The 17004-nt window shown below is 26.0% G+C and overlaps 1 protein-coding gene across 1 annotated transcript; it reads left to right on the top strand.

Moving 5' to 3' along the window:
- The first annotated feature begins 484 nt into the window (after nt 1–484).
- On the top strand, nt 485–4681 carry LOC130941512 (jasmonate-induced oxygenase 2-like). The gene is made up of 3 exons (XM_057870046.1): nt 485–1062; nt 1784–2114; nt 4319–4681. The coding sequence occupies exons 1-3, from the start codon at nt 545–547 to the stop codon at nt 4577–4579; spliced, it is 1110 nt and encodes a 369-aa protein (XP_057726029.1). The 5' UTR covers nt 485–544; the 3' UTR covers nt 4580–4681.
- The last annotated feature ends 12323 nt before the right edge of the window (nt 4682–17004 follow it).

Consider the following 17004-nt stretch of genomic DNA (forward strand, 5'->3'; position numbering starts at 1 on the left):
ACAAATTTTAAAATTTTATAAGATACGGGAATACACATACGTATAAAATATAAAGTATTTTTTAGATAAATCGTAATAATATTTTGATACTTTATTGATATTAAAATATAAATTAATTTTTTTAATTATTTTTAATGTTTTATTTTAATTATATCAAGTATTTAAATATTTTTTATTTTAATAAATAATAATATATATTATATCTAATTTTATTTCAACAATATATGTTAAGAATAAGATTGGACATGTTGACACATGATGGTATTTAGGTGTGTACAAGCATATTCGGAGAAAAATTTTTCGCTTTTTATTAAGACACGGTTGGACACAACAGACACGCGTATCGGACAAGTGTGGTGAATATCGTATCTAAAATATGTCCAACACACAAACACCGCAAACTCAACAAAATGTCCGTGTTTTATAGTATAGAATTGTATATATATGAGGTTGAGATGAAATTAGAACCTTAGAAATAAAGAAAGCCTAGTAGTAACTGAAATTATTGTAGCAAAAGAAGAATAAGAACACATAGAAATAAAGAATGATGAATGATAGCCCACAGGAATGGCCAGAACCTATAATCAGGGTTCAGTCCTTGTCTGAAAGCATCAAAGGTTCAAACTCAATCCCTGAAAGGTATATCAAACCCATAAGTGAGCGTCCAAATTCCAATAATAATATGATTAGTGATGATGATTGCATCAACATACCAATCATTGACCTAAAGGGTGTGTATAGTGAGGACCCAAAAATAAGAGCCTTAACACTTAACAAGATTTCAGAGGCTTGTAAAGAGTGGGGGTTCTTCCAAGTGGTGAACCATGGTGTTAGCCATGAATTGATGGACATGGCAAGAGAAACATGGAGGGAGTTCTTCCACATGCCCATGGAGGAGAAGCAGAAATATGCAAACTCTCCAAAGACATATGAAGGTTATGGAAGCAGATTAGGGGTGGAGAAGGGTGCAATTCTTGATTGGAGTGATTATTATTATCTTCATTTTCTTCCATTCAACTTGAAGGACTTTAATAAATGGCCTTCTCACCCTCCTTCTTGCAGGTTTCTTTTCTTTTCTTTTTTATATATAGACTCTTTCATTCATTCTTAACAAATCAAAACAAGGTGGAAACTCAGGTGTAATCGACTTCACGTGAAGTTGATAGTTGAGAGCTGTTAGATGGTTTGATTGATTTGACTAAATTTTCATCTAACGGCTCTCAATTATTAACTTCACGTGAAGTCGACTGCACTACACCTGAGTTTACACCTTAAAATAAATACAAAGGATATATCTTTTTAATTTTTTTTACATGTAGTAATTAATTTGTCTATGCATGTTAGGATGCTATTATTAGTATAGATTTCGGTGTTTAGACCCCACAAATTAAAGTACAAACCCATGCCTAGCTAGCCCACTCGGAGTCTTTTGGAACAAATTAAAGACAATGGTTTCGTAGAAGTTAATAAAATCCATAAACCCCCCAATCATCAACTACTTTTTGTGTCTACACTTTTCTCTAAATTCTTTTACTTTTAATTTGGTTGGTTCATATATATTATAGATGACGAGGGTTTATATCCGCTGTAAATTATATGGTTAAGGATATAATTATTTATATATTTTTTTTATTAATGTAAATTTTTAAAATAAATAATTTTATATGATTATCAAAGATTTTTACATAAAAAATATGTTAAAGATATAATCTTATTAATTTAATTTTTTCTTGGATAAATACTCATATAACACTTGTATAAATCCAAAATCATATGTATAAAGGGAAGTGGTAGATGAATATGGAAGAGAGTTGGTGAATCTATGTGGGAGGTTGATGAAGGTGCTATCAAAAAACCTTGGATTAGAAGAGGAGTGTCTTCAAAATGGTTTTGGTGGAGAAGACATAGGAGCATGTTTAAGGGTGAATTTCTATCCAAAGTGTCCAAGGCCAGAGTTGACTTTGGGTCTCTCATCACACTCAGACCCAGGTGGCATCACTTTCTTGCTCCCTGATCATAATATTCCAGGCCTTCAAGTTCGTAGAGGCCATTCTTGGATCACTGTCAAGCCTTCTCCTCATGCCTTCATTGTCAATATTGGAGACCAAATTCAGGTTATTATTCTTTTTAATTTATTTCTCTAAGTTATTATATATTCTTTTCGTTAAATCAATTTGGATTAGTCGAGATGTCGAGAGTTTAAATCCCGCTTTGTATATACAACATTCTATTAAACAATGAGATAACAACAGACCTTAACTTTAAATGGAATTTAGATTCGCGACAAATTTTAACTAAAATAAATTTCAAACGTCAAACTTAAACATTTTAAATTTTTTAGATAAATATCATTTTTAAAATGATATAATCAGTATAATTTTTTTTAACTAAACGATTTAAAATTTTATTATTATTAGCCTATTTTTCTAAATAACTATTACAAATTTTTTAATTATAAAAAAATATGTATGTCATCATACCGTAAAATCTTAGACTACTGTTGTTATATCATTTTTTTGTTTTTATTATATCGTCCAGAACCCTTTTATTAAAAAACTAACACTAGAATTCATTTACTATAATTAAACAAGAAGTTTTATATATTCATGATAAATGAATTTGTCACGTGGAGGGGGCACTTGAACTTAGTTGAGGCATTTTGATTATTTTATTTATTTTGTTCCTTGTCATTTTTTCCATCTTGTTGTGGTTGTTGCCTTCACATTATTGTAGCTGTTGTGTGTGTATATAATTTACTATTAAATTATTTAATTTTATGAATAGTTAATAGGACTATGAGCATGTGTGTGTACATCTACTAACATATGATTTCTCATGATTCTCTATGAGTAATGCAATTAAAAAACTTAACTATTATATTATCTGCTGATCTGATCTCTCTCATGAAATTATATAATATTTAATGATTATAATATATATTCAGTGATTCTACAAAACTATCCAATATTATATTTACAAGGATATTTCATGGAATATTATAAGCTTATATATTAGATCTAATATCATCTTATTTTTTTTGGTTGAAAAAAAAAAGAATATCAGTATACATTATATATTTCTTTTAAAATAGTTTATAAAAGAAAGTAAGTCTACATATAAAAATTTTACTTCTTTTTTTTCTTTCTTCTTTCGGCTAGAAGTGAGATATTCAAGATTATATTATTTTAGTTTGCATCTCTGACATCAGAAGGTTAAAGGCATCAAGTATATATATAAAAAGATTAATTAATATCTAATATAAAAAGATTTATACTTTAAGTTAAGCTCTTTTGTGCTTTTACATGCCTTTCTACTATGTAGGTTATTAGTGACAGTGAAGTAATTGTGTAATCTTATATATAATTGCAGCCAATTATATAATTGAGAACTAGATTTTCTACTAAAAGAGTGCAATTTAAATATGGAGTATGTGAATAATCTATCTTTATTTGTGTAAAACTAAATAAACCTAACATGCAAATGAAGGCTTAGTAATAAATTAATCATGGATGCATGAGTTGTTATTTCTGTACGCAAATACAAATAATAATAAGAAGAAGAAGAAGAAGTTAGCTACCCACGTGGCCACATGTGATAGGATGTGAGTGATCATTTTTATATATTGAGTAATGCTACATATTGTGCATTAAAATTAGCTACTAGAATCAGCCACTAGTATAAAATATATATTGGAATATAAATACACATTAAAAATAAATTAAATTATATATATATTTATATACAAATATATTAGTGACTGATTTTAGTGACTAATTTTAGTGTACAAATAATATTTTTGTATAAATTTTGTTGGTTACCGTTGTAAACTGGAAAGGCTGGATCCCAACCAAAAACGATATGAAAAAATAGACTAATTTATGTATTTAATTATGTATGCAATAATTCTGAGTTTATTTTTCAATGTTGATTTATAAGACTACTTATTGTATATTAAAAAAAATTAAAAAAATCTTAATTTATCTTTTCGATTATCCTCCAAATTTTAAATAAAAAAGTTGTTTGAATTTTTTTTACTTTTTTATGTTTTCAAAAAAATATGTATTTAGATTTTTACTTAATTATTTAAATATTAAAAAATAATTAAGTGGATGAATTAGAATTTTCAATCATTTCTCTTATATATTTACTTAAATAATGACTCTAATTTATTTTTTTATTAATATTTAGGGTTTAGGACTTATAATTTTGAGTTTAAATGTGAATTGATCATTGGTGGTTATTATTAGCTTGCATGTCATCAATATGAAACTCATCATACACAATTTTATTTTTATTTATTTATTTATTTTTTGACAAGGTTCTAAGCAATGGTATTTACAAGAGTGTGGAGCACAGAGTAATTGTAAATTCAAATGAAGAGAGGGTTTCCTTAGCGTTCTTCTACAACCCTAAAAGTGACATACCCATTGAACCAGTGAAGGAATTGGTGACCAAAGAAAGACCTTCACTCTACAAGGCCATGACCTATGAAAAATACAGGCTCTTCATTAGATTGAAAGGACCTTCTGGAAAATCTCATCTTGAATCTTTAAAGTCTCCACCACCATCAACAAAATAAAGGCATAAATAATTTCTTTATTAATCAATCATTGTATGATCACATGTTAACTGCCCTTAGCTTCTATATATGGTAATTGTGTTGTAATATATATTATATGTAAAGAATTGTGTCATATATATGTGTATGTGTATATATATATAATGTGATGATATTTTATATATAGATATTATTAGAACAGTTCAGATATAACTAACGTAACTAAATTATACAAGTATTTAAAAATATGAATAAAATTATTTAAAAATATGATGGTGAGATTTTTGTGTCCATACAAATTTTGATTATTTTGGTTAGTGATTATTCTGTTAAAAATATATACACGATGTGATAAATGTTAATACGCTATCAAAAAAAGTAAGGAGTATAGTACTCTTTGAAAATTAATTTATTATTAAAAAAAAGAAAAATAATAAATAAAATATTTAAAAAATTTTAAATTATAAATTTTAAACTTCTATGGTTATATAGAATATAATAGATGAAGAGTTAATATTTATTTAGTTAATAAAAAATGCAACATTATTTAGTTAGTAAATGTGAGCGTTTAAAGATAAGTCATATATATATGTTATAAATGATATCAATGGTTAATTATTATGGTATTTATAAAATATTTTTTTAATATATATATATCAACAGAATATCTATAAAAAAGTCTAATAAGAGATCAATATTTTTGTTGAAATCTAACGAACACTTAACCATCAAAAGAAAAATGATTAATCTTACATTATTAAATATTATCTCGTACCATTAAAAATATTAAAAATAGCTAATTAATAATAAATATCACAAATTCTAGTGTCTATTATCTATAATAATTTTCAATTGTAGAATGCTTATAGATTGTTGACCTACAAAACGAGGTTTCGAATTAGAGATTATCGGATGCAGATATAGAAATGGTTGGACCACAACGTTACTCCTAATTGAAGATTCAAATTTTGTATGTTTTCAATATGCTTTTAATGAAGAAAACAAAGAAAAGGAATTTTACTCTTATTGAAGATTCAAATGTTTATGTTTTTAATATACTTTTAATGTATTAAATACATTAAAAATAATGTCTATCCTTAACCGCTCATTTATAAATAAAAATTAAGAAGTGTTATATTTATTGTCAACTAAAAAAGATCAACTCTCTATTTAAGTATTTATTATATTTTATATCATATTTAAAATTTAAAATTTAAAATTTAAAATTTAGACTTTAAATTAAAATTCAAATAACATTGCACTATTTGCTTTTTTCAGAGTACATTAGGACCTATCTGTTAAAAACATCAACAATAATTATTATTATTATTATTATTATTATTATTATCTTAAAATTTATTTCGTTATTTTTCTTCGTTTAAAAATTTGTCCACACAAAAAGCAGGACACACGAAAACAAAAGACTTAAAAATTAAAATTGATATTCCTGAGTTTGAAGGGAGACTCCAATCAAATTAAATAATTTCATCAAATGACTTTACAAGGTGAAAAGAGTGTTCATGTTAAAGGACATTCCGGACGACAAACACGTAAAACTTGTAGCAATTAAGTTGAAGCAGCACGCGTCAGTATGGTGGGAGAATCTCATGTGTTAGCGAGAAAGAGAAGGAAGAAGAAAGATCAAAACATGGGATAAAATGCGTCGTGAGCTCAAGTGTAAGTTCCTTCCTGATAAACATTACAGGCAAAACACCTTCATCAAATTTCATAATTTGAGACAAAAATCATTATCTGTGAAAGAATATACAATAGACTTCGAATAGTTGCTAATGAAATGTGACATCAAGAACCTGAAGAACAAACAATTGCTCGTTATCTTTGAGGATTGAATACAGAAATTTCTGATGTCGTTCAGTTGCAACCATATTGGGTCTTGGATTATGTCATTTGGTTGTCATTAAAGATTGAAAAGCAAATAACACAAAGAAATAACACTCAGTTGCTGAAGGACAAAAAAGTCATCCTTAATGTTCAACAAAAAATGAAGACAGGATCTTTTAAAAGCATCAAGGAGCGTGGATCATCAGGTAAAAAATTCTTCAAATGTTAAAGTTTTGGGCATATTGCTGCTGATTGTTCAAACAGAAGGGTTATAACTCTTGTCGAAAAAAAGATTAACGAAGAACCAATCAAGGAGCAAGAGGACGAAGGTGAGGTTGACTATGCTATTGAAGAAGTTTTAATAGTTTGTCGAAATTTGAATATTGCAAGGGTAACAGAAGATGAGACTTGGCGACGCCATAATATCTTTCACACGAGATGCACTGTTGAAGAGAAGGTTTGCAAGGTTATCATATATAATAAAAGTTGTGAAAAATGTTGTTTCAAATTATATATGGTAGACAAACTGAAGCTTCCATCCGAGTTACATTCTCATCCTTACAAGTTGTCTTGGTTAAAAAAGGAGAATGAAGTTAAAGTAACAAAGAGATGTTGTATCCAATTTTCTATGAGAAGTAAATATAAAGATAAAGTGTGGTGTGATGTCATCCCGATAGATGCATGTCAGTTACTGTTAGGACATCCTTGGCAATATGATCATCGAACTATTCATGACTATTTCAAAAATATATAATCCTTTATCAAAAATGGCAAGAAGATTATATTAACTCCGTTACGATATGTAGATATGGTCAAAAGAATAAGTTGAGCTATATCTTTTTACATCTTTCAAGATCAAATGCACTCACCAATAGAATCTTTTGCTACTACAAGCTGAGCCTTTGCCTTTTTCAACTCAGGAAGGATAATGCACGAGCTCTTTTCAACTCAGGAAGAATGATGCCTAAACATATATCTTTATGTTTGTGTCGTTAATTAAAGTAATTTAGTTTAGCATATATTATTATATTGTGTTATAAGTTAGTTCCACATTGTTCGAATAATAAAGGTTCTTCCTCTCCTACTAGTATAAATATGCATATGTATCGAAATGAAGTTGATTGAGTTATATATTAAATTAAATAAGTTTTGTGCTTATTTTTCTCTAGATTCTTTGAAAGTAGAAGTGTATTTTTAGCTTAGCCAACTAAAATAAATTTTTGGCTATTTTTATCATAGTGGAATAATTGTTAAATTCGTCAAAATTGGTGATTCAAATGACGTCCCAACATCACCAAATAAATAAATTAAGGATTTAACTAATTTGTAATCTAAGAACATATTTTAAGAATATAATAATAAAATTTATTTAATATTTTTATTATATTTAATGCATAAAAATATAAAAAAAAATTAGTTTTTATAATATGCTTATTAACCTATATTTTTAGGACAAAATTTATAAATTAAAGAAAAAACATTCAGCAGTATATACTATTTTGTCATAATCTTTATATTTCTTAGACAACGATTGACTTGATCCAATTTAAATTGTAGATTATTAAATATCTGTCTCTCTCGAAAATTAACCCTCCACTTGACTTAGATTATTTACCGTTGAACACTAATATATTGAATATATTAAAGACTTTAACAATTTTTTTTTTATCAAGTATGATTTTAGGGCATTTTCACCTAATTTTTTTTTAGTTTTATTGTGTGAGTGTATACAATTTTAATTCATTCAATAAATACTATAGTTTAAATTAAATTATCATAAAATCACTTTTCTTAAAAATTTAAACTAATAAAAAATTATATAAACGCATGTCTTTATATAAAAACTTTTTTGGAATTTCCTTGAAGAAGTTTTATTTGTCTCCTTTGTCACAAAAGTGAGAGTAATAATGTTCAAAATAAAATATTGACTTATCACAAAGTGATGAAAAGAAAGTGAGACATCATAATTATTGTAATTCAATGACAAGTGCATGCACATACACGTTCGTAGAGTTTGGATGAGTTTGAATTTTTATCATTTTTAATAACGATTATTTGGACATATGTGTCTCTATGGATTAGTTTTAACTTTAGAAAAACCCTAAATTCAAACTCATCAATCAATTTAAACACCATAATGTTCACGTAGCACACCCCTATCTAGCTAAACGATTATCTCAAATTAAACATATGGTGTCAGTAATTTTACGACAACAATGCAATTCATACACTCTTTACCTCCAATCAAATCTGATAAGCAAGACAAAACTACGTTACATTTTAAATTATTGTATTTGTATATATATAACTTGTAATACATAAACTATAAGGTCGCGATTGGAAGTTTACATCTAATGATGTAAGAGATTCTCGATTTCTCTTCTTTCTCTCTTTCTTATCCTTTTTCTTCAATTATTATTGGGTGTGCACCTCATCATGCCATGACGATTTATGGGTTAACACTTACTATTTATATATTTTATTCTTGTTCTTATTATAAATTGAATTAATATATCTTCGTCTACTGTTTGAATGAGATGCACGATTCTTTAATTTAAGGCCAAAACTGTTTTTATGAAATATAAGTTTTTATTAACGATACATATGAGGTCGGATGAAATTAAATTCGTCTTGATTTGGATCTAATCTTAAGTAATGACTGGATTTATTTTTGAGATACTTATCTGACTCTAAATCCGATAAAATTACACTTTTTTTAAGTCACATTAAAATCGAATCTCGACCGAGTAAAGTCTGGATCTTGATAAATTTTATGTTAAAAAATTATGATGCACTCATTTATAAAGAAAAAAGATATTTGTTAGAAAAGTTGATAATAATATTTGAATTTAAATTTGTCCATAAATTTTAATTTCATGTTTTTCTGATCTATTTCCTAATTCAACAGATATAATTAAAAACAAAATAATAAGTTTACAATTAATATAACATAATATTAAAATTAATTTAAAATATATATACTTTTTTAGTCTTTCTAAGATACACATGGGTCAGGTGAAACCGAGTTCGTCTTGATCTAGACCCGATCTTAAATAATGATCGAATTTATTTTTGAGACTTTTATCCGACCCTAAATTCAATAAAATCACATCAAATTGGTCCCAAAGTATATAAATCTGGACCGAGTCTTCGAACCATATCGCATCATGTGTACCCCTAACTTTTATAAAAATTAATTTTATAATAGATCAATTCATATAATTTTTTGTTTAGATATCTCAAAAGCACGTACTATAAAGTTTTTCACCCAAGTAGTTTTCTTGGGCCAATTTTTTTCGCATTTGTAATTCTATCAAACTCGAGTTAGGGTTATTTTGTTTATTACAAAAATAATCAATATATATTATATTATACAATTATTTATTTTAAATAATATTTTAATTATAAAATAGTTTTATCATGTTTAAAATATTAATTTTTATTAAATTAAAATAATTTAAATTATAAATATAATTAGTTATGTCATTAAGATAATATTTAATTGAAAAATAATACTTCATAAAAAATAAATTATACATTATTTTAAGGAGAGGAAAATAAAATTCACCTTTTAATTTTCATAGTAAAAAGTTGCTATTAAATTATTAATCAATTAATCACGTGCGTTTATGTATTTATTCATCTAAAGAAAACTATTTGTCTATTTCTAAAACAACTAGTGTTGTCTCAATGTCTCATAGTGGTTGTGACTGTGAGTCACCCCCATCTAGAATTGTTTATTTTCATATAACATCGTGGATGACGTATGCATGATAGGGTAGTTTAATTAGTTGCTTTGGATTTCTTTGTTATTTATTATGATTTATTTTTATTTATGGAATAATATTAGATCGCAATTTTTTTAACTAATATCTGTCAATCTTTTTAAAATTATTTTATTTATTTTATATTAAAATTAAATTTCAAATTATAAACATAAATTCTAAAATTAATTAATATTAACTAAATAGAAATTAATTTAATGTACTTTCTATTAGAAGTTTGATAATGATGAGTCTAATATTTATGGTGCTGCTAACCTCATCATGGGTATAAATTTCAGAGAGAGACAAAACCGTGGTGGTAGAAGTAGTAGTTACTGATGCAGAGAACCTCTCTCATTTTCTTTTAAACAGAAAAAGTCTCTTGTCGTCATTATCCATGAATTTTTGTTTTTTCCTCTACAATTTGTTCCACTTGTATGAACTGTTAAATTAAACGGGTAAACTAAGACTATGTTTGAATATAATATTTGAAACGTAAATATATATAAAAAAATGTTTGGTTACAAAAATAAAAATAATAGAGTGAAAATTTAGGTGAAATCGACTTTACGTGAAGTTAATATCTGAGAGACATTAGATAAAAATTTAGTCAAATCAGTTAAATTATCTAACGATTCTCAGAAATTAACTTCACGTAAAATCAGCTGCACTTGAATTTCTACCAAATAATAGTATAACAAATTATTTATCTTTATTTTTTCTATTGTTGTCTCTCATCTCTATATATATATATATTTGTTTCATATAGTATATCCAAACATATCCTAATTAGCTTTAGTGATAATTTTGATACGAAAGTAATAGGCTCATTAGTTTACGAGGCCTAGAAGTATCTATTTTAATTACTATAAAGTGTTCTCTCCATTATAAATTAAATCAATCTAATTAATTACTCGATCGATCCAAAATGGAGGTCATATTATTGATGGTAGAAATAATGAAAAAAAAAAAAACCCTACACTTACCCATCAAAATATATCTATAAAAACGAAGTATCAACTTTTTTATAAGATATATTTTGTTCTCTTATCTAACTAATATGAGACTTTACAACCATGGATAGCAACAAACCATGGCCAGGACAGTGGCGAGGGACAAAAACTTGTGCAACAACAACAGTGACAATATAGGAGAGAATGAGCTGATGGTGAGGGGGTGGCGCGGTGTATCGTACTCTTCTGTTTCACCTAATGACAGATTGATGGGTTGATAGGTTAAATCTGCAAAGTCTCTCTTTTTTTTAGTTAATTTTTATTTTTTATTAATAATTTTTTAAATATTAAATAATATATATAATTTTATAATTATTTTAATAAATATATATTTTTAATTATCATTTTCAATTACGAAAAATAAATAATGGGTCTGCAGGAGAAGTCCGTCCTGCTCTACCGAAATCGGCTAAACCCTACGAATTAGACGATGCAAATTATAACGATTCCAAATTTTCAGTTCGACCCATATTTTTTAGTGAATTATGCACATCAACTGATAAGATTCTGTCCGTTTGTCATTCGTAAATAGGGGTGAGAAATAAAAAAAATCAGGAGCGTTTGTGACCATAATAATCATAATAATAATATGATAAAATGTATTTAGATTTTTTAAATAGTAAAAATTAGTATAAAATAATAAAATAGAAAATTAATTACTATTAAATTTATAACTTTTATCATATATAAATTCTATTCATTTAATTTAAGAATAATTAATTTTTCACTTTATTTAATCTTTCATTTTAGAAAAGTTTGATCCGACAAAGATCATCATTGTCTTAGGATAGGAAATTAGGGGTAAATTAAAATTGATAAAACCAAGTTTGAGTAAATATTGATTTCTAAAATATTAATGCCAACAGTAAAACTAAAATTGATTGAAATACTAAGAAAAACATTGAAACAAATTAAAAAGATAAATAAAATATACGTTGTCATCCATATAATATAGAAACGCTTTTCTAATACTAGCAAGTTAGGCCGAACATATTTAATTAATTATTGCCTTATTATTATTATTTTTTTCGGTTAATTATTGCCTTATTATTATATGGTGCATCTGGAATTTTCAACAGAGCTGAGTAGAAGGAGTCTGGTCCTCGGTTACCTTCCTCATGTGACCAAAGATAAGATAAATAAAATAAAATAGTCAAATTACACGTGCCTGATATGAAATTCGCATGTTTTATTCACTTTGTTGCAGAGGTAGTAATAGATAGAATAGGATAAAATTTAAATTTAATTCTAATTTTATTTGTAGGTTAAAATTTTTATATAAATTTAATTTTATTTTATTTGCAGATTGAGAATATTTTTTAATTTTACCTGTTATTAATTTATGGGTATACGACTCTACGTATAAAAAATAAAAAAAATGTAACATTATTATATAATTTGATTATAATTTAAAATAAAACTGATTTTTATATAAAAAAAATATTAAATTATTAATTAATGATCTTTTTTTAATAGCTAAAAATCATTTGTATTTGGTAAGAAATTTTTTTTCAATATTTATTTAAAATATATTTTTATATAAATATATAATATATACATATATAAAATGAATGTTGATATTCGACACCCTACCCAACTTAATTATACCAGAACCCTACCCACACATGAATTGAGTTGATCATTTTATCCGATTGAATTGGATCAGATTCATAATCTTACCCAACCGAATTAAATGTCTCTGGATAGGATGCATGTTACTTTATTGTTGTGGGTGATTTTTATTTTTAATTTTTTATTATGTGTCAAAAGAGCTTATATCATTCTTTGGTAAGAAGTTACATAAAGAAAATAGAAGTATTACAATAAAATCTAAAATATATGATACAATATGCATAAATTAAATTAAATTATATATCTTGTTTGGGTCACTTATCATAATTAAGCAGCATTCATTGGCTTCTATTTACCGATGATCATTCAACTACTTTTATGTTTGATCAATAATTCTTAGAGATTAACAACATTACACAGCATGAAAATTAACAAATTATTTACAACAGATGATTATCTACTTGAACCGTATAAATTCTTATCAAACACACTAAGTTATATATTTGCCTTTATAAACATTTTCCTCGTCATAAAATCATATTTGCCTCCGAACTAAAATTAAAATTATTCTTTTGATGTGTATATTTTATTTTTATTTGTTGTGGGACGAAAATTAATACGTTACAGATTAAAGTTTTATTTAAGAATTTGTCATTGACTAATAAATTACTGTATACACAAAGCGTCATTTAAACTCTCAATACTTGTTTAAATAAAGGTGAAAATTCAGGTGAAGTCGATTTCACATGAAGTTGATATCTGAGAGCCGTTAGATGATTTGATTGATTTGACTAAATCTTCATCAAACGACTCTCAAATATCAACTTCACGTAAAGTTGACTTCACTTTAATTTTTACCTTAAATAAATTAGTGAACTAACCACTGAACCAAATTTAATTGTTGTGGGACAAAGTTAACCGGTGATTTTTTTTTGTCATAACCGGAGATGTTTGAAACCAAAAAAAATAACAAAAACCACTCCAAGCCTCCAATTAAAAATTAGGCAGAGACCCAAATCAAACAGTAAAAGAAAAGAGATTTCAATCTCACTTATAATTTTCTTCAAAGCCTTTTTTTTGTCTAAAATGGTTCAGAAAAAGTATCCATACTTGATTTTAAAAGATTTCATTCTCTAAGGCCCACATATTGAAAACAAATGCTAAATGAATATTTCCTGGTCCACTGCAAAAAAAAAAAAGAACAATTTACGTTTATTCTTCTGAACTAAAATAAACTGTATTCTAAATTTCTAACACTCAATATTTTTTGATAAGGTTAAATATGTTTTCAGTTCTTATAATATTACAATTAACAGTAATTTTAGGTGAGAGGGAAAAAAACATTAATCATATGAAAAAGAGGGAACAAAAAATAAAGTAATAGCTTTAGAGGAGAGAACAAATAATGACACATCTATAGAGAGACTAATAAGTAACAACATAATTAAATCTTTAATAATGTGATTATATTGAGTTAGATAAACGCTCTATTTATTTTATGTACAAATAACATATTTCTTTTTTTGGTACAGTACATACACATCTCATATTTATAATCATTCTGTTCAATCTTTTTTTTTCAGTATATATGTTGAATTTTATTTTTCTTTTCTTCCGTCACTATATTTATTTTAAGTTTGATTTCAAAAAAAAAAAATCAATAACGAGGATGGTGAAAAAAATCTTTGCCGTGCCAACAGATCTCTTGTTTGTTAGATCCAATCTCTAGGAATGAAAACTTTGGATGATAGCAATTATGCCAATATATATAGTGTCTATGATAAGACATTAATTAAGTAGTAATCATCACCACCTAATTAAATTTGGATCCAAATAAGGAATTTTTTTAATTTAAAAATCACATAATAAAAAATTTCAGTAATACTAAAAAGATAATAAAAAATTAATTAAAATAGTCTAAATTTATTTTATTTAATATTTATTAATTTTAACAACAATTAATGAATATTAAATAAAATAATTTTTTATTGTTTGTACTTTGTAGTGATTTATTTTGTCTTCCAAATATTATTGAAAAAATTCAAACACTTTTTTTTAGTCAACAACCCAATAGAGAGAAAGAAAAGATAGAGATAAAAAAGGACAACACTAGTTGAATGTTAGTTTGAAAAAAGATTAATTAATTCCTTAAATTTTGTAGGGTTTTTATTTTTATTTCATTTGGGGGGTTCTCCACTATCTTTTGGTGTCACTTTCATTTAGAATAGGATATATTAGGAAACTATCAATTCTTTGTACAATAATCTTTGCCCTCTTTCTCCGGAAGGTGCTTCAAACCATCTGTGGCATCCAATGATCCAAAGATACCACACTAATGTTAAACAAATCATAATTATGGTCATACAAGGAATCGGAATAAATCTAAATAGATATATATTTTTTTATTAAGTCTTAAACTTTGCACACATCACACAATTAGGAAAAAAGATAAATTAATTAATGGTATATAATAATAAATAAAATATAATCATCATTTCCACAAAGTAAATATTATCATCATTAAGGAATTGAATGGTTCTTTACCCTATAAAATAAACCACTATTCATTTTCAAAGTTTGCTCCTTTGGATTATTATTGAATCCTAGGGCCAAAAACAACACAACTCTCTGTATATATAGAGAGGGGGAATCTGTTTATGTTAGATGTCTTACCAAATTTTATAAAACTTATATTTTTAAAATCGTAATAATACTTAAAAATAAAATGTTATGATGACATATAAAATTAATCTCAAATTTTATAAAAATTTATTAAATCTGTTTATATAGTGAAATATTAAATAATTCAATAGTTAGATTGACGAAATTTATTGTACTAAGAAGTTATTATTTGACAATATAATTTAGGTTTTATAATTTATGTAAATATATAGATTTCTCATCTTCTTAATTTATTGGGTAATATTAGAAAAACAAAAAAATTTGGTCCAACTTTATTTTAATTAATATTTATTTATTGTAAAATGTATTATAAATTAAAAATAATAAATTTTAATAATTTGTAGTTAATATTTTTTTGTTATCAAATATTTGTGTTATTATATGTTCCAGAGCGTATATAGGTTGAGAATTTCATTTTTTATCTATACAAAGAAGCAATCTAACTATCTAAGATTGAGACGATAAGAAATAGAGTTCCTTTGACATCATTGCAATTATGATTGTACGTAAAATTTACGTACGTATTAATAATGCATCGTATCCATCTAAATGTAAAGGATCAGGATCTTAAACCAGGAGATTAAATTATCCATTAGCACTATTGATAAAGCCAACAAGTGAAGTTGCTCCTAACAACTTTAGTAGAACATTATTAATGGATGACATACTATTATTGCATGTTTAGGTTTTGTTATCTTTTCCAATTAAAGGAAGAGAACCACATATTAATGTTAAGGATTCTGTTAGAGAGATAATGGACTATTGAGTAACAAAATAAATATTTTTTATACTATCTAGAATAACCATGGAGATAATTGACTATTGAGTAACAAAATAAACATCTCCCATACTAATTAGAATAACCATCTGAGTACTAGGGATAATAAACATCTTCCCAAAAGCTTAAACTGATTTTGGAGTTTACCAAAGATTGAACTCTTGAACTTTCGGGTCTAGCGCTCTAATACCATGTCATGATACCACTCATTTCAAAAACTTCAGCTGATAGGAAAAAATAACACTAATGGTTATATCTCTAATACTCCATAAATCTTCATTGTACACATTGTACAAATATTCCATTGACTCCTCATACTTTTCCTAATGTTAATTAGTTGATATCTTCTTTTTTTTGGCTAAGAACTTATAATTAACTACTTGTAATAATAAATACATTTTTTTATCATTTGTATTTAAAAAATTACGTTAATAATTTTTATCTTCATAAATTTTCCGAATATGACTCTTTTGTTGGTAAATTAAAACCCTTAGAATTACTATCAGTCTTAACAAGTGTACTACTTTGGAAAATTAAGTTGGTACAGAAAGATGTAAATATTTATTAATTGTGGGACAATATAATTGTTTTGGGTACGTAGTTTTACTTCTAAGTAATTGACATTTTTCACTGTTGCGTTTATGTGAAAGTTGCCATAAATGCAATGGTTGAGCTTCATTGAGGTTGAACCATGCAATGTTACATTTATATTTACACCCTGTCACTAATAATAATCATCATAATACCATAAACATAAAGTGACATTAATTCAACAAATTTAGCATGTTACGTGTG

The sequence above is a fragment of the Arachis stenosperma genome, chromosome 7 (genome assembly GCF_014773155.1).
Source record: "Arachis stenosperma cultivar V10309 chromosome 7, arast.V10309.gnm1.PFL2, whole genome shotgun sequence".
Lineage (NCBI taxonomy): Eukaryota > Viridiplantae > Streptophyta > Magnoliopsida > Fabales > Fabaceae > Arachis > Arachis stenosperma.

Coding starts and splice junctions, on each gene's coding strand:
- LOC130941512 (XM_057870046.1), top strand. CDS start 545: ATGATGAATGATAGCCCACAGGAATGGCCAGAACCTATAATCAGGGTT. Junction 1,063..1,783: donor TCTCACCCTCCTTCTTGCAG/GTTTCTTTTCTT, acceptor ATATGTATAAAG/GGAAGTGGTAGATGAATATG. Junction 2,115..4,318: donor ATATTGGAGACCAAATTCAG/GTTATTATTCTT, acceptor TTTTTTGACAAG/GTTCTAAGCAATGGTATTTA.